General features: G+C 45.9%; 1 protein-coding gene across 1 annotated transcript; it reads right to left on the bottom strand.

Annotated features, from left to right (window-relative positions):
- Nucleotides 1–2,795: 2,795 nt before the first annotated feature.
- LOC100273447 (grx_S12-glutaredoxin subgroup I) lies at nt 2,796–12,201 on the bottom strand. Its single transcript, NM_001147884.1, has 5 exons — nt 11,852–12,201; nt 11,662–11,735; nt 10,387–10,461; nt 4,134–4,160; nt 2,796–3,099 (listed from the first exon to the last, which is right to left on the bottom strand). Exons 1-5 carry the CDS (start codon nt 12,133–12,135, stop codon nt 3,023–3,025), a joined length of 537 nt encoding a protein of 178 aa, NP_001141356.1. The 5' UTR covers nt 12,136–12,201; the 3' UTR covers nt 2,796–3,022.
- Between the last annotated feature and the right edge of the window lie 10,791 nt (nt 12,202–22,992).

The following is a 22,992-nucleotide window of genomic DNA, read 5'->3' as shown; positions in this document are numbered from 1 at the left end:
GGCCAACAGGTTGGGTCCCGTCTTCATGAGTTGGTGGTAGCCAACCAGAGCGCTTTTGTGAGAGGGAGATCAATTCATGATAACTTTATGCTGGTTCAGCAGTCTATTAAGTCGCTACACAAGAGGAAGATTGCGGGTCTATTCTTAAAATTAGATATCTCAAGGGCATTCAATTCCGTGTCATGGGCCTTCATTATTGAAATTCTTATCTAGCTTGGCTTTGGTCCAATCTGGCGGAATCTTATTTCCTCCCTAATGTTCACGTCTTCTACGCAAGTACTTCTTAATGGCTCGCCTGGTGCTTGTATTGCTCATCGGCGAGGCCTTCGTCAGGGTGATCCCCTTTCTCCTATGTTGTTTGTGATGGTTATGGACGTTCTTAATAGTCTGTTCAGGGCAGCTGAAAGCAGGGGGCTGTTACAAGGGTTGGAGGAAGCTGGGGTTCAGAATAGGCTTTCGATCTACGCTGATGATGTGGTGCTTTTTGTTAAACCTTTGGTGGATGATCTGAATTGTGTTAGATTGATTTTGGATTGCTTTGGTGAAGCAACGAGGCTGGTAACAAATCTGCGCAAAAGTTTTGCTATACCAATTAGGTGTGAAGGGCTGGAGAGTCAGGCTGGCTGCAATATCTTGCAATGCAGTTCGAGATCCTTTCCGTGCAGCTATTTGGGGCTGCCTATCTCTGATAAAAGGCTGAGGAAAAGGGATTTTATGGTGTGGGTTAATAAGATTGTTGACCGGCTTCCCAACTTGAAGGGTCGTTTGCTCAGTCTGGCTGGTAGGACATCATTAGTGAGGCATGTACTTTTGGCAATTCCTGTTTATATCCTTATGGCCATGAGTGTTCCCAAATGGGTGATCAAGTCCATCGATAAACTCAGGAGGGGGTTTCTATGGAAAGGAAGGAAGAACGTTAACGGTGGAAGCTGTCTTGTTCCTTGGGAGATAGTTACCATGCCCCTAAAATATGGTGGCCTTGGAGATTCTAATTTACCATTCAAAGGTTGGGCTTTACAGGTGAAATGGTTATGGCTGCAAAAAAACTGATCCGTCCAGACCATGGCAGGGAATGAATCTTCCTATTCAGCAGCAAGTAAGACAGTTTTTCAATCTTTCGGTCTTTCATATGGTCGGAGATGGGACCAGCACTCTCTTTTTGGTTTGATAAATGGTTGAATGGGAAGGCTATCTTTGATATTGCACCAGAGGTTGTCTGTTTGGTGGACAGTAGAGTCAGCTCGACCCGGACGGTTGCTCAGGCTTTGGACAACTGGCGTTGGGTTAGGGATATTGGGAGTCATCTTTCTATGGTTGGGTTGCAGCAGTATTTAAAATTATGGGATGTGATTGGACAGGTGACTCTTTCACAAGAGGCGGACAGGCTTGTTTGGAGACACACGGCTTCTGGGCAGTTTTCCTCAAAGTCTTGTTATAATGCCTTATTCTTGGGGTCCATTTCCTTTGAGGCTTGGAAACGATTGTGGAAGACTCCCCCCCTAAATGCAAGTTTTTCCTTTGGTTGGCTATAAGGAATAAATGTTGGGCTGCGGACAGGCTCCAGAGGAGAGGGTTGCATTCCAGTGAGTTGCCCCCTATGTGATCAGGAGCAGGAAACAATCCAGCATATCCTCTGCACCTGTAGTTTTTCTAGGGATTTTTGGCATCTCATTTTGTCGTCCATCGGGCTTGGTAACCTCACTCCTATTGTTGCTGAACAATCATTTGTTGTGTGGTGGGAAAAGATCTCTAAAAGAGTGCATAGGTGCAAGAGGAAGGGTTTCAATAGTGTCATTATTCTTGAAGCTTGGTGTTTATGGCTCTCTCGTAATAGAGTTGTTTTTTATGGAGTGAGCCCTTTCATTAGTTTGACTAAGAGGTTGTTTCTAGATGAATTGATCAGTTGGAATAAGGCAGGAGCGAAGTATTTAGACAGTTTGGAGATTATTGTCACTTTAAATAGGGTCTAGTAGGGCTTGTCAGGCTCCCCCTTGTGGGGGGTGCTGGAGTGGATGCTTGAGGGTTTGGTCTTAGTATGTTTGTCTTGTTTTTTTCTTTTCTGCCCTCTGGGTATGTATTACGGTCCACTTTGGACATTTCCTTTCTTAATATAATGATGCACAGCTCTCCTGTGCGTTCGAGAAAAAAAATAATACTACATCAGTTATCGAATATTTGTCATTTGCTATTCATTTTTGAACTAATCGGTGATAAATAAAAAATAAAAGAACGGAGTGAGTAGTATATATGATATGAATGTCATCTGGAACGGAAAGCACTCTGTGATTATCTTCTTCGCTGCTGCCGGACGCCTATAGAAAGAAGGCATGGGGAGAGGTACGACGATAAATACTACACGGCTCGCAGCATTGCAATAGCCAGTACACTGTTGCATCTCGTAGACGTAGAGTGGCATGGCAAGAGCAGCCGCAGCCCGGGTCGGCTCTTGGGGATGTTCAACCACACTGCCCGAGTCATGTGATTGAAACGCTACCTGAAGAAGAAAGGGAGTTCGATGAACCGCCTGTAAACCGCGGCTGCGTACACGCTGCCCTGTCCGTGACAATGCATAACAAGCCTGACACCACCGCATTTTCAGGACATTCATTTTCGGGCTTCGGCAGTGTTGGTATGTTTACTCCAGAAATCACGGGCAGCAACACAGGTTCAGTCAAACTCCCCAAAAGTGACTGGGAGTTTCAGCTACCTGCTCTTGCTCCACGGCAATGCCGCACGTCGTAGCACTCCATACGTATCAATGTATGTGCTTGGGGGAAAAAATAAGAGAAGAAATTGCCAAGAACACATAATCTGTGAGTTCGTTCGTTTTTCTTTCTAGCAATTTGCATACAGTGGTCAAATTCAATGATTTAATCAGAGTACCAAACAAAAATGTGTAAATGACACAGCTTTTTTTTTTCTTGCAGACATAAAGAATCTGCATAAGTTAAAAAAACTCAATACATGACTGCCCAAGTCTCTCAAACATCAAAACTATACTTGCAAAACATGGTCAAACTTGTCATGAGTTGTTAATGTTGATATCCAGGCCGGACAGCATGCTAGCTAGCTCCCCCTTGCGATACAGCTTCACAGTATCTACAACACATAGTATTAGCAACCAACGACAGTTTTTTTTTTCATTTTCTTTTCTACAATTCAATAACAGGGTACTATTGTGTTTCAACTTTGTGATTCTACCCCTCTGTTTTGTAAACTAAGCCATCGTTTGTCCAGGGTTTAGGGTTTACCCCTCTGTTTTGTAAACTAAGCCGTCGTTTGTCCTTTCCCCTTAACACCGTTAGTGAAAATCAAAATTAGTGATTGAAAAATAAAAATGGATGGTAAAATCACAATTGCAAGGTGAGAGTAGGGTATAATCACAATTAAACCCTACTCTCACCTTGCAATTGTGATTTTACCTCTCGTTCTTTATTTTTAATCGCTAATTATGATTTACACTAACGGTGTTAAAAGAGAGGGGCAAACAGCAGCTTCGTTTTCAAAAAAAAAAGTAAAAACACAGTTAAAAATGAGGGGTAAAATCTCAATCGCAATGCTAGACAAGGGTATAATCAAAATTGCCCCAAATGCAAATGTCCAGTATTTGCTGCCTTTGCAGCATGCTCTGGCAGATGCTAACTGCTTAGGAAACACAATTCTCGCGACTCACAGCCCACCATGTACTGCACATGCAGCCACAGCAACTGGATGGCCTTTGCTTTAGTTACCTTCCTAGTGTTAGAAGAATATGTATCTTTGGCTGAGCCGAATTGCAACAACTGGCCTCTCAAATGCAAGGGCAAAGCTACGTTGCCTTAGTGCAGATACACTAGAGTGAAGGAAAGAGCTAGTAGCTGAATCAATTTTACCATGTGGTACTTCTACAATTGCACACGTTTCACGTTTGGGGAAAATTGTATAAGTATGCACCAGGGTTATTTCTAGTTTAGCTTCACCCCTGCTCATGTAGCAAGAATAACTTAGCACAGGAAAAATATTATGAGGTTCCAAACACTCACATCTAATCTAATCTACAGGTGGACATCATCATTTGCCACATTGTCTGTATATTATGCAGTATATAACTGTAAAGACTGACCAGCATTCAACAAAGAGCATATGTATAATACCTGTACAGCCACCAACATGCTTTCCACCTGGAATAGAACAAGACAATTATTTAATAGAACAAGACAATTATTTAAAGAATGAGTCATACAATGTAGATCAAAATAAGATGTTGTTATGAACGGCGTCACCTATAGAAGTTGGGACCCCCACACAGACAATGAGGAACGAAATGACAGACGATTTTCTTAGATATTTTGCTTTGTTTCCATAAAATAGGATCATAATTGATTCTTGCTTAGGAGGTTCCATAAAATTAAGAATGGCTTGTTTAGGGGTCAATAAGCCTCTCTGTGAGCAGATGAGATGTATAAATCTAATCGAGCAAGATAATTATCCTGATTGGTCTCAAGGACCATCTTCCATGTCTCTTTCTCGCCTACTCCCTGTGTGTGACCACGGCTCCTGTGTGCCGACGAAGGTACACGTCCTAGTCTTCGATCTCCTATCCATACAACTTACTCCTATCCATACAACTTACGCATTCTAGAACCTATCAATCTGGTATCATAGATGTCAAGTGACGATAACTTCATGAAGCAGCCGCTAATCCCACCACCACCAACCGCCAACACCACTGCGAAGGCCTTGGCGGACATTGCTATGTAGCTGGTCAATCTCTGCACCTACATGTCGTCACTAGAGCACTAACAAGTGTCTACGAAGGCCTTGGCGGACATTGCTATGTAGCTGGCCAATCTCTGCACCTACATGTCGTCACTAGAGCACTAGCAAGTGTCCCCTATGAGTGCAATGCACCAAGGTTCTTCCTACGGGATGCCAAGGTATGAGGCGACGACGTTCCCGTCCTTCTAGCTGCCACCATCGTGCCGCCCTCCACAAGATCAACTTTCCTCCACGTCATCCCCACTACCACCGCACCACCGGCCACCGTCATGCACACCGCAACAGCCACCGCTGCCCTGTCCGTTCCTCTTTCCATCCACCAGATCAACTTTCCTCCACGCCACCCCCGCTATCAACTTTCCGTAGGAGCTACCTTTCTTATCCGCACGGGCGCCATGAGAGATGGCAACAGGGCAGGTCAGGGCCGAGTGTTCCCCGTCCCTTCCCCGATCCCCGAAACCTATTCCCTGCCCTGACCCCAAAATGCTTAACGAGGAGGATTTCATCCCCGTCCTTGTCCCCGCTGGGGACCCAATCCCGTGGGGATCAATTGTTGATATAAATATTATTGTATGGACATATAAATTAGGCTTGTCACATAGACGAGCGGCAACCTAGTGAAGGAAATGAAGGTTAGGGTTAGTGATTTGAGAATTTTGTATCTTTATACGAGGTCACACTTAGACGATTTGTTGGATTCGACCTCCATAGGCCACGCGCGAGAGAAGGTCCGACTCCTAATTTGGGTCACCATCAGATCCCGCGAGTGAAAATTCATCCCCGTCCCCTCCTCGTTAAGATTTGGGTCCCCGCCCCACCATCCCCGCGGGGGGCCTGCCCCCACGGGGAAAATTGCCATCTTGTCGCCCTCCACTGTAGACATTGCCACCGCGCCTGCCGGTTTGGATGACCCCTAAACTGGCTCAACCATTGCGAGCAATTCTTCCGTAGGCAGCATACACTCAATTCAATCGGGTTTGACTCACTTTCCTACCACCTCGCAGGCACGATCTAGACATGGTACTATGGCTTGGAACAAGATAAGGTCATGCCATCATGGGAGCGATTCAAGGATCTTTATCATATGTGGTTCAGCCCGACCATCCAAACAAACGTCTCATTGAATTGGTGAGGCTCCCCTTCCATGTCACGATCTAAGACTATCAAGAGCGCTTTAACGCGCTAGTGTGCCACACATTGAATCTCTTGCTAGTCAAAGGCCGGCCTCTTCATTGGGGTCTACCGAAGCATACTCGGGTCAATGTCGAGCATCGGGAACCTTACGACCTGCAAACAGCCATGCACCCGGCGCGAGCCTACGAGCGTTGCGAGCAGTCACCGTGCCATCCCCAGTGTCGTGGGTCTCCCGGCGCACGTTATGGGTGCTATCGACCCCATAGTGACGTTATGGGTGCTATCGACCCCATAGTGTGCAACTGTTGTGGCCGCTACCGCGCCTGTTGTTGCATGCACCACCTCCAAAAATGGATATGCTTGCTCCCTCACACTAGTTCCTTCGCCTCACACCAGCCAAGATGACCAAGCATCGTTGTCAAGGGCAAACAACAATGAACCGTATGATACCAGTGCCAACGTGTGTTCTATCTTGAGATCGCTGACTAGCCCGACACCATGCACCACCACACCTACATCCAGCAGTACGACTCTTGCCCTCCTGGATAATGGCTCGACCAACAACTTCATCAATGTCGAGGTCATGAGTCGCATCAGACTAGTAACGACCGACAACACCAACATGCAAGTCATGGTGGCCAATGGTGAACGCGCTGCCTGTGAGGGCGTGGCACACAATATGGCCATCTGCATCGATAAAGAGTTAACCGCCAGCTACTTTTACATCGACTTAGGTGGGTTCGACCTTGTCCTAGGCATCGACTATCACTAAACCTTGGGACCCATCCTATGGGACTTTGAGGCCCTCTACATGGCATTTTGAGGGGTTGATCCCTCCATCCTCTATAATGGTGTGGGCTCCCCTCGCGATGACACATTACCGGTGCTCCGCTCCATTGCCAATGACCACCAATAGCCGTGGCTGGACTGCCTACTCTAGCAGTACGACGTGATCTTCGACGAGCACTGCAGGATGCCACCGATGTGGCCCTACGATCATTGGACCCACCTGCTGCTCAGGACCACATAGTGATCATCCATACATGCCAACACCTGCAAAAGGATGAGCTTGAGCGGCACTGCACTGCCATGCTAGAGCAGGGCATCATCCGGCCAAGCACTTCTCCATTCTCGACACCGGTGGTGCTAGTCAAGAAGGCAGAGGGCTCCTGGAGGTTCTGCATTGATTACCGCATGTTAAACGACAAGACATCCCATGACAAGTTCCCCATCCTTGTGGTCAATGAATTCCTCGATGACCTCCATGGTGCTAAGTACCTCACCAAGCTAGACTTGCAATTCGGCTATCACCAAGTGCGGATGCATCTTGAGGACATCGAGAAGACGGTGTTTCATACCCACCACACCCATTGAGTTCCTCGTCATGCCCTTCGACCTCTTCAATGCATCGGTCATGTTCTAGACGCTCATGAATGACGTCCTTCTACCCTTCTGTAGATTCATGCTCGTCCTTGACGCCCTCCGCGCACATGACCTCCACATGAAGTGGTCAAAGTGCTACTTTGGGGCATCGTCGATCGTCTACCTCGGACATGTTATCTGCGCCTACGACATCACCATGGACAACGATAAGGTGAAAGCCATCGCTCGCCCTAGGGCGTGCGTGGCTTCCTAGGGCTGGTCGACTATGAAAGTCCATCCAAGACTTTAGCACGATCGTGCACCCATGATACAGTTGTTGTGCAAGGGTGCAGCGATCGTGCTAGGATGCCTCTGCCTAGACGTCTAAAGTTGTAGAAGCGTTCGCGGCACTCAAGAGCGCTCTCTCCACAGGATAGGTCTTGCAAATGCCAAACTTCAACTGACAATTTGTCGTCGACTGTGATGCTTCGAGTTTCAATGTCGTTCTCGACTAGGCAACGATCCCCCTAGCCTTCTTTAGCTAGCCCTTCGTCACACGTCACCACAAGCTGGTGATATACAAGAGTGAACTCATCGACCAGGTTCAAGTTGTGCAGCATTGGCAGTCGTACCTCTAGGGTCGCTGCTTCATCGTTGGCATCAACCACTATATCCTCAAGTTCCTTTTGGACCAACGATTGTCGATTGTTCCCCAGCGCCTGTGGATCGACAAGTTTGGCTTCGATTCCCGGATCAAGTACCGCCCTAGTTGCCTCAACTCGGAGGCGGACACGCTCTCGCTCTGTGACAACACCACCAGGGATTCTATGGAGTTGCCCCTCTAACGACTGCACACGAATGTCTAAATCCCCTACGACCAGGCACTCATCCAAAACTATGTTCGTACGTGCGTCACATGCCCAATGCAACAAGACGTCGACCTTGCAGTCGACCAGTTTCCTTCAGCCGCTCGACATGTCGTCTTAGGTGTGGGTCGACATCTCCATAAACTTCATCAAGGGCCTCCCTAAGGTCCATGAAAAATCCATTATTCTTACCATCGTCGACCGCTTCTCCAAGTATATGCATTTCATCGCCCTCAGCCACCCGTATACGGCAGCCTCGGTCGCCAACGCCTTCTTCGAGGGCATTGTTCGTCTACATGGCTTCCCCCACCTCCATCGATAATGATTGCAGCCCAATCTTCAGTAGTCACATGTGGTGTGGTCTCTTCAAGATGGCTAGCGTCATGCTCTGCTTAAGCAAGGTGTTCCACCCTCAGACAGATGGCCAATCAGAAGAATTCAATAAGGTGATTGCCATGTACCTATATTGCGACGAGGAATTGATTGGCTTCCTTGGATGGAGTATTGCTATAATACTTCGTTCCACATGACGCTTTGCACCACACCTTGCTACGTGGTGTACGGTTAACCCCCGCCGCCTATTTTTCCGCATGTCGCAAGGGCAACTCAAACAAATACAATGGTTGTGCAACTGTGACGTCTTCCTCGTGAAGGTTCACGAGCGTCTTCTCTAGACCTAGGAGTATGCTAAGCGCTACTACAACATCCGCCATCGTGAACTTGACTTCGTGGTGGGTGATTGGTTGTGGATCCATCTCCAAAGGCTGACGCACTCGCTAGAGTCCTAGCCCAAGCGTAAGCATGGGCCACGCTATGCCAGCCCCTTGCAAGTGTTAAAGCACGTTAGGAAGGTGCCATATCACCTTTAGCTTCCAGCAGACACTCGTCTCCACGAAGTGTTCCACGTGGGGCTGCTCAGGCCGTTCCGTGGGACCCCTCTTGACAACTCTGTTACCCATGCCACCCATACAGGATGGTCGACTACTGCCCGAGATAGAATGTGTGTTGCTCCAAACATGTCCTTGTTCAGTGGCATGGCCTGCCTAGCGCACGACACCACTTGGTAGCCACTTGAACAGTTCAAGGGCCTCTACCTCGACATCAAGCTTGAGGACGAGATGTTCGAAGAGGTGGGGGAGATGTTATGATTATAGTCACCTATACATGTCAGGATCGCCACATGGACAATTAGGAATGAAATACTAAAGGATTTCCGTCCTTAGATATTTTACATTGTTTTCATAAAATAGGATCATGATTCATTCATGATTAGGAGGTTTTCATAAAAAAGGATAGCTTGCTTAGAAGTCAAATAAACCTCTATATAAGGAGAGATGTATCGATTTAATCAAGCAAAACAATTATCTTGTTTGGCCTCAAGGACCATCTTCCACGTCTATTTCTCGCTCGCCTACACTCTGTGCGCGACCACGACTCATGTGCGCCATCAGGGGTACGCGCCCTGGCCATCGATCTCCTATCATAGTTATTAAAGCGGTAAGGCGACATAAGGCGATCGACCCCTTTTTACCTTTTAGGCAGTCAAGCGTAAGGCGAGGTGACACCTTAATTATATAGATAAATGTAAAAATTAGACCAAATATTAGTTACATATCACTAAATAGAAGGTAATAAGCACGCTAGCACAACTGCAAGGCCTCCTAGTAGGCCCATTATAGCCTAGTAGAAGAGAAAAATAGGAAAAAGAAAAAGGGAAAAGAAAGAAGCCCATTACCAATTACCCCAGCCTAGCCCAACACCAAAATTTTAGGGTTAACCACACCATTCCAGTTCCATAGTCGCCAGTTCTCCTTCGTCGTAGCGTTGCCTCCCTACAGCTTCTCCCTCACCACAGCCACCCTACGTCATCACGCGACCCACACCAATGCCGCTGCTCTTCCTCGCGTGTCACCGCCGCCTCTTCCCCTAACCTTACTCTTGCGACAAGGTGACATGACGTCTTCCTTCTCACGGTCGCCTTACCGCTTAAGCGTTGCTTCACTTTAGTGGCGCTTAAGCGGCGCCTTAATAACTATGCCACGATAGGATTCCACATCCTATCAGATGCATGTGTGGATTAATTTCCATGCAGTAACAAACTACAAATGGGACACATGTATTGGTATTGGCACTTAGTGGCACCACCCGCAAAAATCCCTAATTGATATGAAAAATCATTGGGTGACTTTGCTACTTAGTCATGAAGAAAAGGAAAATGATAGGTTATACAGTAAAAATGACGGTGAGAAAGGGAAAGTTGGCATACCGATGAAAACATTAGGAACAGTAGACTGTCCAGTCAGCCTCTCTAATACCTTCTGTATTTGTGGTCCTTGAGCACCTGAAAGGGATTAGCCGTCAGTTGCATAAGAGCATCAACATGAAAATTGATATATAATAATCACTGCATTACTATTTGTTTCTCATTTTCAGTAGGAAATAACTACCAAAAAATCACAACCCTTCAGATCATGCGACTTAGTAAAAACACAAGCATAGCAAAGGTACATTTAGATAAGCTGGCATGGCCAACTTCACTAGCACACTCAAAACAGATAGGAATAAAAAAGTATGCAGAAAACCCTTGTGCCTATGAGCATGCCAAATGCATTAAACTATCTCCAGCAGCTTACCCATTCACATCCCCGTATTCAAACTCCACTCTGCGAACAGTACAGTCTACAGTACAAAACAGTATTTTAGGTAACCATATAGGTAAACTGCTGAACACGGTCTTATGTCTGGTACGAGTAAAACAAGTATATGCAATAGTTCAAGGTACGGTTCAACTGGTAGTGCTTTTGCATATTATTGGATTTGTAGCTGATGGTGACAAAGAAGAAAATCAAATGCAACTATGAACATGTGGGTTATTATAACTGGTTGGCAAAGTGGAGAATGAGAGGAAAGGAGCCTGAAACAAAAACTGTGTATGAGATTCATACACGTTCCATGAAGCACAGTGCACAACTACCGCATATTCATTTCAAACAGGGCAAAAACTGGTGATGGCCATAGCACACTTGACCAACTGAACATGACTAGCGGTGTCAATACATGGTTGTTGATAGTGTCCATGGTAGGAAAAGGAAAGTCACAAGCCACAAGATATCGATGCTCAATTCTGATGGAGCAATGTTATGCTTTTACAGGTTCAGGCTAGGCAAATTTTAACCTTATACCTGATATAGTGATTTGGCAATAGTGTCAGTTCTTGATGGTGTTGGGTGTGCAAGAGCACAGGATCAAACATTTATAACAGCCTCAACCAGTTAACCCAAATTGTCCAGGCGTGCAGCTAAAGAAACCCTAGAGTTTGAACAGCAGAAAACATCTCCATCTCGAAGTTCAAAACAATTCAGTAACATTGCCACCTGATTGCCCACGGACATGGGGTATAGTCCGGTTGCACAATCAATGGTCATGATACATGATTTCATATATGATAGCCCTTTAAATGAATATGAATCAAACAGAGCTACTCAGTTCAGTTCCTTGCCCTGGAAGGAAGGACATGAATGAAGCTGGAAAGAGGACGAACCGAGATGGTCAAGCTCGATAACATGGGGCTGCACACCGATCCGCTTGAAGAGCGCCTTCACCTCCATGCAATATCTACCGACGTTGAGCATGCCATGGAATCAGTCAATTAGATGAGGTGATGGCGAATCAAAGCTAATGAATCAATGCTAGTTGCCTAGTTTTAGCTCAGTTGGGGCTATTAATCTTACGAGCACCATGACTTGGAGTAGATGACAACGGGGTTGTCGGCCACCGTCTTCTTGACGGACTCCTCCATCCGCGAACCGAATGAAGAGTCCGGTGATGGAGAGGATGAGGAAGCCCTGGCGGCGACGGCCCTGGCATGACGTGCGGCGAAGCACAGGCGGGGGCGGGAACGAGGTAGCAAACAGGGGAGAGAAAGGGGAAGGCCAAGAGTGGCCGTGGGGAGGCGGCAGAGAGTCATGCCGGACTGCTGCTGCTGCTGCTGCGGCGGCGGCGGCGGCGGCGGCATCTGAGCCCAGCGGTGTCGGAATCTCTCTGGAGTCCTCTCGTCTCTCCGGCCACAACACGATGGGATTCGTCTCTGGATGGATTTCCTTCGTGGGCTGGGCTTAGAAGTCCAACAGCATCCATCCAGCTCTAGACCTCTAGCCAGCCCATGGCACTGTTTTGGGTCAGACACATGCACTATAAACCTGACCCCAAAAAAACTGACTCGAGTTTGCATAAAGTAAGAGCATCTCTATAACTTCTAAAAATCAGTTTTAAGGAGCATCTCGAAAAATATTGAGAATAGAATTTAACCATTTCTCCAACAGTTCCTTTAAAAATGGATCAAAAATATTTTAAATTAAGCCAAGTCAGCCTTGACTCATGTTGATAGGTTTCATGGGTGTGTTTTCTTCTTTCGCAGCTTTGACGTCTCCCCATCGACCAAATATGGGCTGCCATCAAAGGTCGCTGGTGGTACGTGGTCCAGCGAGGGAGGAGTAATGGCGGGCATGAGCGATAGCAAAGGCTAAACCGGCGACAGGGATCCAATAGCGAATCGCGTGACGGTAGATGCTGAATAGCGAGGGCACGCTGCCGCGCGCGAACGGTGAGGTTGTGTGAACGACAAGGATGCAGCGAGCAGTGGCAGGCGACGAGGTTGCGCGCGCAACGGCAAACTACGAGGTTGCGCGGCCACAGGGGCGGATAGACATCAAACAAACACGCGAAAGCGGTAAAAAGGAAAATCAACTCAATTCTGCGCGCGGTTGTGTTTCTGGGGAGCCCAAACTCTCTTTTTCTAGCTACAAATGAGAGAGTTTTAAGTGCTATGAAAAAGTTAGGACACTTTAGGGGACTGTTGGAGTCAAGTTTTTTTTGTTTTTTCTTAGAAAAACTTAATTTAGGGAGAGACTTTTGGGGAGCATCTCCAAAAGCTCCCTTAAATTTCCCCTAACTTAACATTATAGGGGAGAAGAAAAAATTTAGGGCCCCTTTGGCACGGCTCCGACTCTGGCTTCTTGGTTTCTCTAGAGGAGCCAGATCCGTTTTTGAATTCATTTGGCAAAGCAATTTCTCACGGTAAGACGGTGGCAGGGGCTATAATTTCGTTAAACATTATTGTGTGCAGGACAGAAGAAGCCGGTAGAAGCCTTTCTGGTGCTTCGGCTCCTAATAGCAAAACGGCTCTGGCTCCTTGATGGCTCTCGACGAGAAGCCATTTTTAAGATTGTTTGGCACGGCTTCACTAAAAGCCAGAGGAGAAGTCGTCCCGAGAGCCCTGTTAAACGGGCATAAAGCCTCCAATAGGTCTCATAAACCTTCTTTAATTTTTTCATAGCCCTTAAACTTTCCCAATCTATAGCTACAAATAGGGGATGTTTTGGTTAAAAAAATTCCCGCTCGCCCATCCCATGTATCTAGCCGGCCCATTTTTCTTCCCACCGAGATTTGCCCACCAACTATAGGTGTACATTTGGGTCGGGCCTGATGGGCCGGCCCGAAGCACAGAAAAAAGCACGGCCCAGGCACGGCACAGACTGAAATATTTTAGTGTCGGGCTGGCACGGCCCGATATATCGGGCCGGGTTTGGGCCGAGGTCGCGGCCCATGGGCGGGCACGAGCACGACCCGTTTAAGGCAGGCACGAAATGGCCCATATAAAGACACGAAAAGACCCATATATTTATTAAAACCACACTTCATTCCACACTTTCATGTACTTTATAAAGAACACAAAGCTAGAGATAATGCTAGTTAGATGTTTTTTGTAACTTTGAATTAGAGTATGTGATGTAATTTTACTTTTGTTATGAACATTAGATAATGAACTGAACTTACGAACTTTGTATAGAGCTGATTATACTCTTTTGTCTTCTGACAAAATGATTTATAAACGAGGTAGTCATTGCATAGCTCTGGTAACTTAATACAAATATTAAGTTTGCTTTTGGTCAAATTTATTTATCTTATCTTTTATTTGCTTTATTAAATTTGTGTTGAATTTAGGGCTTTGATGTGAATTCCGGGCCCTGATGTGAATTTCGGACCAAAAACTGAATTTTGGGCCAAAAATTGAATTTCGGGCCCTAATGTGAATTTCGGGCCAAAATTGTATTTCAGGTTTTTATAATTTCGGGCCGCCCGAAATGAGCCCGGCACGTTGAAGCAATTACGTGACGGGCCGTGGGCCGGCCCGGCATGGCCCGAAATCCAAACAATACGGGCCTTTTCGGGCTTGGGCCAGGCCGGGCGGGCGGCCCGAATGTACACCTATAGAACTAGCTAGACAATATCTTCACCAAGCCTTTAGATGAGAAAAGGTTTTGCAGGTTGCGTAGTGAGCTAAATGTCTTAGATTCGCGGAACTTGGATTGATCTATATCATACATGTGCTTTATGCCTTTGATCATGTTCTATTAAGCATTTCTGTCTTTACTTACCTTGGTGCTCAAGTTGTACAAGTCATCCCTGGACCTCACATGTTGCACATGATTAGGGGGAGGATATACTACAACTTGACCCTTTGAGACTAATGTGTTTGCTTGAGTGATTTGGATATAGTCTCAAAGATGGTTGAAAGGGAACATGTGGGCTTGGACAAAGAATAGGCTTCCACTACATTCTAGTATCAATGTATCTTGTTCCAAGTCCCTAACTTTGTTTTTCTCGTTGCCTTTGGTTTTAACTTGCAAGTTTTTGTGAGGCAATGGGGTTTAAAGGGCCAAATAGTTCTCATGTTTTGGTGTTTAATGCCAAAGGGGGAGAAATTAAGGCCAAAGCAACTGGATCAACTACCACTTGTGAATTTTTCAAAAGTTTTAGTGTAAGAATACTCTATTGCAAAAACCGCTCTCTTATGGGGGAGAAATTTGATTATGGGGAAAATGGGGAGTTTATGGTGTTTGATCAAAACTAGTCTTGAAAGATCTTTTGATTGGCCAAAACAAGTGTTTTTGACATAGAGATAGGAAATGAATTTGTTTTGCAAAAACAAACCAAGTGGTGGCAAAACTGATCCAAATATGCCAAATCCTATGTGAGATTAATTTGTCTTCAATTTGATATCAAGTTGCACTCTTTAGCTCACATTTGAAAATGTTGTTGCATTTTGAGTTGCTTTTGTTGTGTTGACATGAATCACCAAAAAGGGCGAGATTGAAAGGGAAATGTGCCATTGGGCCATTTCTATAATATTTTGGTGATTAGATGATCAACACATATTGTTTTGTCTAAATATGAGCAAAGAGTTAAAGAGATGGAAATGGAAAAGCAAGGTATGATTCTAGCCTTAATAAATTGTTTTTGGTACTAACATTATTCTACTAAGTGCTAGGAACCCTCTCAAAGTGAGAGAAATCAAATTGGAGAAATTTGGCAAAGGCGAGCAAGACTTGCACCAGACTGTCCGGTGCCCAGGCTGGCGCTCCGGCGAACAGGCCGCTCTCGGGAAAATGCTGAGGGCGTCGCGGCTATAATTCACTAGACTGTCTGATGTGCCAGATGTGCGCCTAGCCAACAGTCGACCGCGTGATCAGCGGGTGACGCGTGGCCCAGCCAATGGTTAGAAGGTTTCACCGGACTGTTCGGTGTGCCATGAGACCAGTAGCTGGCAACGGTCGGCTTTGCCAGAAAAGGAAGGAAATCACGCATTGTTCACTGTCCGGTGGTGCACCGGACTGTACGGTGCGCCCACGGACAGAAGGCAACCATGGCCTTCCAATTGGAGCTCTAACGGCTCCTAGCTGCCTTGGGGCTATAAAAGGGACCTCTAGGCGCATGGAGCAGTATAGCAAACAGTCATTGAACATCCAACAACGCCGAGACATCGAATTCACGCCTTTGCTTTAGTAGATTGAGATCTAGGCACTTGTTTTGAGCTATAACTCCGATGTGTTGTCTTTGTGCTCTACTCTCTCGTTTTGTGTGCGTAAGTCGCTAGAAGTTGTCTCGTGTGTGTGGTTCTATTCCCTTCCTTACTCTAGTGGTTTAATTGTGATCAATTTTGTAAGGGTGAGAGACTCCAAATTGTGGAGATTCCTCACGAAGGGAATACTTAAGAAAAGGAAGAAAATTGTGGTACTTAAGTTTGATCTTTTGATCACTTGAAAGGGATTGATTGAAATCCTTGACCAAAAAAGGTCACCATAACATGGAGTAGGCATTGGCCGAACCACGGGATAAAATCACCGTGTCACTTGTGCATCTTTCTATTGTGATTGTTTTCTTCCATAGAGTTCTCACACATTCACTTGCACTATTGTTCGAAAAGTTGAATACATATCTCAAAGGAACAATCAAGTGAAGAGTTCTCTATCTATTCACAACAACTTGGCTTTTACTTCACTAACTTTTATAAACCAAGTGTGTTGTTGAAAGGGAAATAGGGTTAACCTTTTCCCACAATTAATTTTGATGGTTGAATGCCCAAAACAAATTTATGGACTAACTAGTTTGCTCTATAATACATGTTCTACAGGTGCACAAAGGTTCAACACAAACCAATAAATATTCAAGTTAGGGATTCAATTTCAAAGGAGCAAAAGAAACTTGAGTGTGCTGAGGAACGACGCACCGGACTGTCCGGTGTGCCACCGGACAGTGTCTGGTGCACCACTGGACAGTGTCCGGTGCACCAGGACCGTACAACTCAAATCAGCCACTCTCGGGTTTCAACAGGCGCACTCCGCTATAATTCACCGGACTGTCCGGTGCGCTAGCGGAGCAACGGCTAAATCGCGTAACGGTCGACTCTAACGCGTGAACAGTGCGCGAATAGTGCGCGCCAGAAGTCAGAGGCGCACTGGACAGTGTCCGGTGTGGCACCGGACTATCCGGTGCCGCATGAGGACAAAGCCTCCAACGGTCAACTGCTCCCGAACCCTAACGGTTGGGTGACGTGGCGGCGCACCGGACAGTCTACATGACCTGTCTAGTGGCGCACCGGACTATCCGAGGCGCCCATCGACAACATCCTTTCCCTACAGCCATTTGGTGGTTAGGGCTATTGAAAGGGAAATAGGGTTAACCTTTTCCCAGTATTAATTTTGGTGGTTGAATGCCCAACACAAATAATGGACTAACTAGTTTGCTCTAGAGTATATGATCTACAGGTGCATAAAGGTTCAACACAAACCAATAAAAGATTGAAGATAGGGTTCAAATACAAAGGAGCAAGAAACCGAGTGTGCCTTGGTCTGGCGCACTGGACTGTCCGGTGCACCAGGACTGTACAATCCCAAACCGGCCACTCTCGGGTTTTCGCCAGCGCGCTCCGCTATAATTCACTGGACTGTCCGGTGTGCCACCATACTGTCCGGTGCACCAACGGAGTAACGGCTATCCAGCGCAACGGTCGACTGCAATGGACACCCTGCAACGCTACAATGCGCGAACAGTGCGCGCAGAAGTCGGAGCAGTCGTCAGAGGCGCACCGGACACTGAACAGTGCCTGTCCGGTGCGGCACCGGACTGTCCGGTGCGGCACCGGACTGTCCGGTGCCCCTAGAGGACAAAGCCTCCAACAGTTAGAAGCTCCCGAACCCTAATGGTTGGGTGACGTGGCTGGCGCACCGGATAGTGTCGTGTGGCGCACCAGACTGTCCGGTGCGCCCATCGACAGCAGCCTGCCCCAACGGCTGTTTGGTGGTTGAGGGCTATAAATACCCCCCAACCACCACCACTCCAAGCATCCAAGATTTTTGAGTATAACATTCATTACAAGAGCTCTAGCATTCCCTAGACACAATTCAAAAGATCAAAGCCTCTCCAAGTCCCAAATTCAACTCAAACACTTAGTGACTTGTGTGAGAGAGATTTTGTGTTCTTTTGAGCTCTTGCCTCTTGGATTTCCTTCTTCCTTTCTGTTGGTCACTTGTTCTCAAATGCTATAAGTTAAGAACAAAGCAACACAAATGTTAATGGTTAAAGACCTTCGTCCTTTGAAGCACTATCTCTCTTAGGATATAATGATCTTCGGATGAAGGTCATGAAGGGCAAGCCTTCATCATCTCAACATATAATAAATAGCATGAATATAAAAGACATGTAAAGAACATGAATAACTATGTCAAATCATCGGGTTATCTATATTCTCATTATATAATCATAAACAAGCATTAATGATATTGAATTACATTTAATACCTTCGGTTTGACATAAGGTAAAAATCCCAGAATGACGTGCAAGTGAATACAATCCAGCGTGAACAGTATGGGGTTACTGTTCACCTATTTATAGGCACGGGACGCAGACCGGTCGAAATTACATTTATGTCCTTGATAACTAATTATAAACATGACACAAATTATCATGGACTGAACGGTCTTTTCCTCTTTAAGTCGATGTCGCCCTTCGTCTCAAGGTGTGTCATCATGCCGAAGCTCCCTGGATTGTAGCTTCGGCATATACCTTTGTGTTATGTCTGCTTGCATATCATCCTGCCGAAGGTGTTTTTGCTTAGAGGACCTTCGTAGTGCTAGATCATTTTTTGTAACGAGCTCGATCCATGAAAAATCTCAAAGGCTTCGAAATGTCGAAGGTCCAAAAAACACCTTCCCTAAGCTCGTTGCCGAGAAACGATTAAAATACTCCAGGCGTCGGGTGGTCCACCGTTCAGCGAATACAGGTGATCTGACGATTCACCTTCCAAGCGCCGAGTGGTCCGCCGTTCAGTGGGTGCAAGCGATTTGGCGGTTCACCTTCCCACCTGCAGCACTATATAAATAGACGGGTTGGTGCAGAGTTATCACAACATTCATTGTCATTGCACTGTTGTGCTGTTAAAAAAAATTAACCATAGCCGAAGCTTTTTTCACTGAGCTCTCAAGCGAGCACTTCATCATTTAGAGTTAACTTCGCCAGAAGAGTGAGCTTCGTCAAAACCGCGAAACAACCATTAACTTCGTCAAAACCGCGAAAAATCCATCAAATGGCCAGAGTGCGCTCGACTGTAAGGGTGTCTCGTGAGGGAGAAGAAACCGAGGTCACTGAGACAGCACCAATTTCCAAAGTCATGAAACAATCAGGTCTAGTTATGACAGAGGGAACTACTGACGAAGGTACTCCTATTGCCGAAGCTGAACAGACCGTTTCTTAAGAAGAAAATATTGATGAAGATGAGGAAGATTATAGTGTTTTGATCTAAACAAAACCCAGCCATCTAGATTTTGAGAAATCTATTGTGTCTGAAGCTGACATGCCCATGATGATGAAGCTAGGCTACTTTGGGGGAAGCTGAAAGCAAACTTGTTCGATTTGCTGGAGAAGAGACGACCCCAGCACCGAAGAGTGATGAAGTAGTGGTTTTCAAGAGCTTCTTCATGGCAGGACTGCGATTTCCTTTGAACGAGATGATAGGGGAGGTGCTAAAGAATTTTGGAATTTATTTTCATTAGCTGACTCCTAACGCTATCGTTAGGCTCATCGTCTTCATCTGGGCCCTCCGAAGCCAAGGGATGGACCCAGATGCCGAAGCCTTGTACTGCGTGCACGAGTTGCACTACCAGACGAAGGCCAGGGCAGACGGTCTTCATGAAAATTTTGGTTGCTACAATTTTGCGTATCGCAAGGATACGAAGGCCCCAGTTCTTAGTTACCGCACAAAATGTCCAACCAGCTGGAAAGGTGAATGGTTTTATATTAAGGCTGATGAGAAGAAGAGGGGGAAACTGATGACGGTGGTCATGTGCCCGCTGTCCTTATACTTCGGAATGACCAGGCCCCTGTTTAGCTCGGGCTCGGTCGCGGATGAGTTTCACCATACCCACTTGCTCGTCGTGCGGCCGAGATAGACCTCGTCGTCGTTGGCCGCTCACCGCTGTGTGCCACGTGCTAAAGCGCTAGACCACGTCGCAGTGAAACATGTCGTGCATGCCCGGTGATCGCTGGAGAGCTGCCACGGTGAAAGCCACTAACCCCGAGCGCCAGTGACCTTCTTCCTCTCCAGTCGTCAGTGCATCATCGTGAAATTGGATGCCACCGCTCAAGCCTGCTATAAATTGCCGACCCCGCCTGCTCCGCTAGGTAGTTGTGCAACCAGTGAAGCAACTCGTGCCTCGAATCATCCCCTAGAACTCCCCAATTTGGGATTTCCCCCAAATCACTCAAGAACACTGAGCGGTTTGACCTCGCCGTGGCCAGCGCATCTCAGGTCCGTTCATGCCCTCTGAGTCCTTGTTTCAGTATCCTTGGATGCTCCTGATACTCTCCGACCCATCCAATTGAGCTAGAGTCCCTAAGATCGTCGGGAATGTGTTTGGTTACCCGTGGTGTCCGCTGTCACCGTGGGCAGGGCGTGTTAGTGCGCCACTGGTGAAATTAGTTGAGTGGAAACATTTATTAGGGCTTGAATTAGGTTTAAACCGAAGAAGAGCACCAGCCGTTTGCGAGATACGACCGGTGTGGGCTCGCCGGGGCTCGGCTCTCCGCCGGACCGCGTCATGGACCTCAGAGTGTAAAGGAATAGAAACGCAGGGAAGTTTTTGTAAAGGTCAGTGAGACATAGGAATAGTGCGCAGGTTCCTTGTTAGAATTTCAAACCAGCAAGGACTTCGATGCAAAACCACCCTGCGGGCGCGAGCGCACGGGCGCGTTTTGCTTGATCTGGGCCAACTTGGGCCAGTTTCAGCCCAGTTCTGTTAGTCCTTTTTCTTTTTCTTTTTCTGTCAGGACTAAAGAAATTCTAGAAAATTGCAGAAAAATGCTAAAAATACCAAACCAATTTTGCTAGACTCCTAATTTTTCATAGTATTTAGTAAAAATAGTTTCATGATTTTTAGTCCAAATAGGAAATCATAGAACATTTAAAATAGCCAAAATCCATACTTCTAGATTTTTAGGGAATAATTAATAATTCCAAAATTCACCAAACTTTTTAGGTAAACTTTAAATAATATTTAGAAGCCTTGGGTAATGTTTGGTATGATTTGGACCATGTTTGATACTTAGAACCCAAAACCCTACCCCCTTGCCCTATGAACTTCATTATAGACTCCGAAAACCCTAAGTTCTCGAAGATCCGTGAAGGAAAGTTATATTCAAGACCTTAGATAATAAACTTTTATTGTCTTAGCATTTTCATGAGCATTACATGAGCATTCATGATTATATATGGCTATATCTAGAAAACAAGGAGGAAATAGAAGTTGAAGAAGCGAGGACTTCACCACCACAACCACCTGAAGAACCTCAGAAAGGAAACTGCTTCTACTTAGATATCTGTGGAGCAGAGCCTAATTCACCAGTAACACAAGGCAAGCCCCGGTGCATTTGCCACCTCCTTGTCCCTTTTTAAAATCTTTCTCACTTGCTTGATGCATTAGGTGATAGGAGTTGTGTGCTAAACCAATTCCTGCATTTCCTTCCTTGGATTTGATTACTTCTCCTTAATCCCTGATTTACAAAAAGGTTTTTCTTATGCTTAGCTTTGCTCTAGAAAAACAAAAAGTTTTGTTTTGACAAAAGATGATGCTTCAAGTGGGTGGGATATTTTCAAAAATAAAATTTGATGGTGGATCCATCATGGCCTTGATGGGTTCAACATCGGAAAAGATGTACCTCTGCCAGGTACCAAACTTTGGGTTTGAAATAATAAAGCTGAGACCGGGTGGGTGACTTGCACGAGAAAGAGAGTCTCGGGGTAGTGTCTCCGCCTGAGTCGATTAAGGACCGTGTCGATGTAGGCTTGATGATCGAGGACCCTTTAGCTGGTCACATGCCTCGTCATGGGTAAGCTTTGCCTCGGGCAGACTAATACTAGAATAAGATAACACACAATGGGAGTGGAGAGATGGCGAGAGTAGCGTGTACCCTCCGTGGCAAGAGGCTGGACGGTGGTGTATCTGTGCTCTCGGTTGGCGTGAACCTGATCTGGTATTAAGAACCTCGGTGGCGAGTTGACATATGCAAGGGTTAAGTGCTACATATGTCGTGTGATTGGAGATCCTCAGCTGAGTATAATCGATTCTGATCGCCGTAACTTCGCGGACATGAAGACTTGGTCACTGACCTACACGTAGCATTCCAGTGAATAAGAAAGGTTGTTAAGAAATTGGCTAGTATAGGTCAAGTGCTTGAAATAGGGTAGAAAGAACTCTAGAGCTCAGGTAACGACTTAACATGCTAATAAAACTGGACTTTTAAGGATCCACTATTAGTAAGCATTTCTGCAAACATGATCTTTGATAATTGATAAGCCATACCTTGACTCCTAAAGGCCAACATATCCTTGAAAGTCTTGTATTTTGACGGGTAAGACTTGTGAAAGTACACTTCGTACTCAGGGCTTTCCCATGTTGTTTTAGGTGAAGAAGCAGCAAACTTTTGTTGCTTCTGTTCCAAGGTGGTACCAAAAGAAGAGAATCAAGACTAAAGCTGCGAGAGGAAAGGTCCTCCGTTAAGAAAAACTTTTTACTGTTTATTCGGGAGGAGTTTTTGCCTCCTAGGTTATGTAATAATAATACTCTGCACTCATATATTTTGTTTTGGTCTGTAACTATATAACTTTGTCTTACTTTTCAATAGAGTAAGTTATTGTAACTGCTTCCGCATTTTCGTACCTCCGATGTATTGTAATGTCTGCATGACGGGTGAAACGCTCTTGGGAAAGGTAAGGAATTCAGATACCGAACTTGTCAAGTAATCAGGTGCACCTGCAGGGTTGTCTGAGGTTTGTTGGACAAAGACAACTGTAAGTGGGCCTAATGACTTGGGAGGTTCTGTCATAGCTGGTATCAGAGCGAAGCCCATCCCTGCAGATGTTATGAGACATTTTCAAAAAGAATTTTCAAAGACTTATCTAGAAATTTCTTTCCTTCTTATCTAACTACCTTCTGAAATACTTATTTTAAAGACCAGATAGTAGAGTGCAATGTATAGA

The sequence above is a fragment of the Zea mays genome, chromosome 4 (genome assembly GCF_902167145.1).
Source record: "Zea mays cultivar B73 chromosome 4, Zm-B73-REFERENCE-NAM-5.0, whole genome shotgun sequence".
Classification (NCBI taxonomy): domain Eukaryota; kingdom Viridiplantae; phylum Streptophyta; class Magnoliopsida; order Poales; family Poaceae; genus Zea; species Zea mays.
Note: the sequence above shows the minus strand (reverse complement) of the source record. Positions and strands in the feature narration are given on the sequence as shown.

What these genes read in the sequence shown, in the direction of transcription:
- LOC100273447 (NM_001147884.1), bottom strand. Translation starts at nt 12,135, where the DNA reads ATGCCGCCGCCGCCGCCGCCGCCGCAGCAGCAGCAGCAGCAGTCCGGC. An exon ending in TACTCCAAGTCATGGTGCTC is followed by an intron (nt 11,736 to 11,851) that starts GTAAGATTAATA and finishes CAACGTCGGTAG; the next exon opens with ATATTGCATGGAGGTGAAGG. An exon ending in TATCGAGCTTGACCATCTCG is followed by an intron (nt 10,462 to 11,661) that starts GTTCGTCCTCTT and finishes AATCCCTTTCAG; the next exon opens with GTGCTCAAGGACCACAAATA.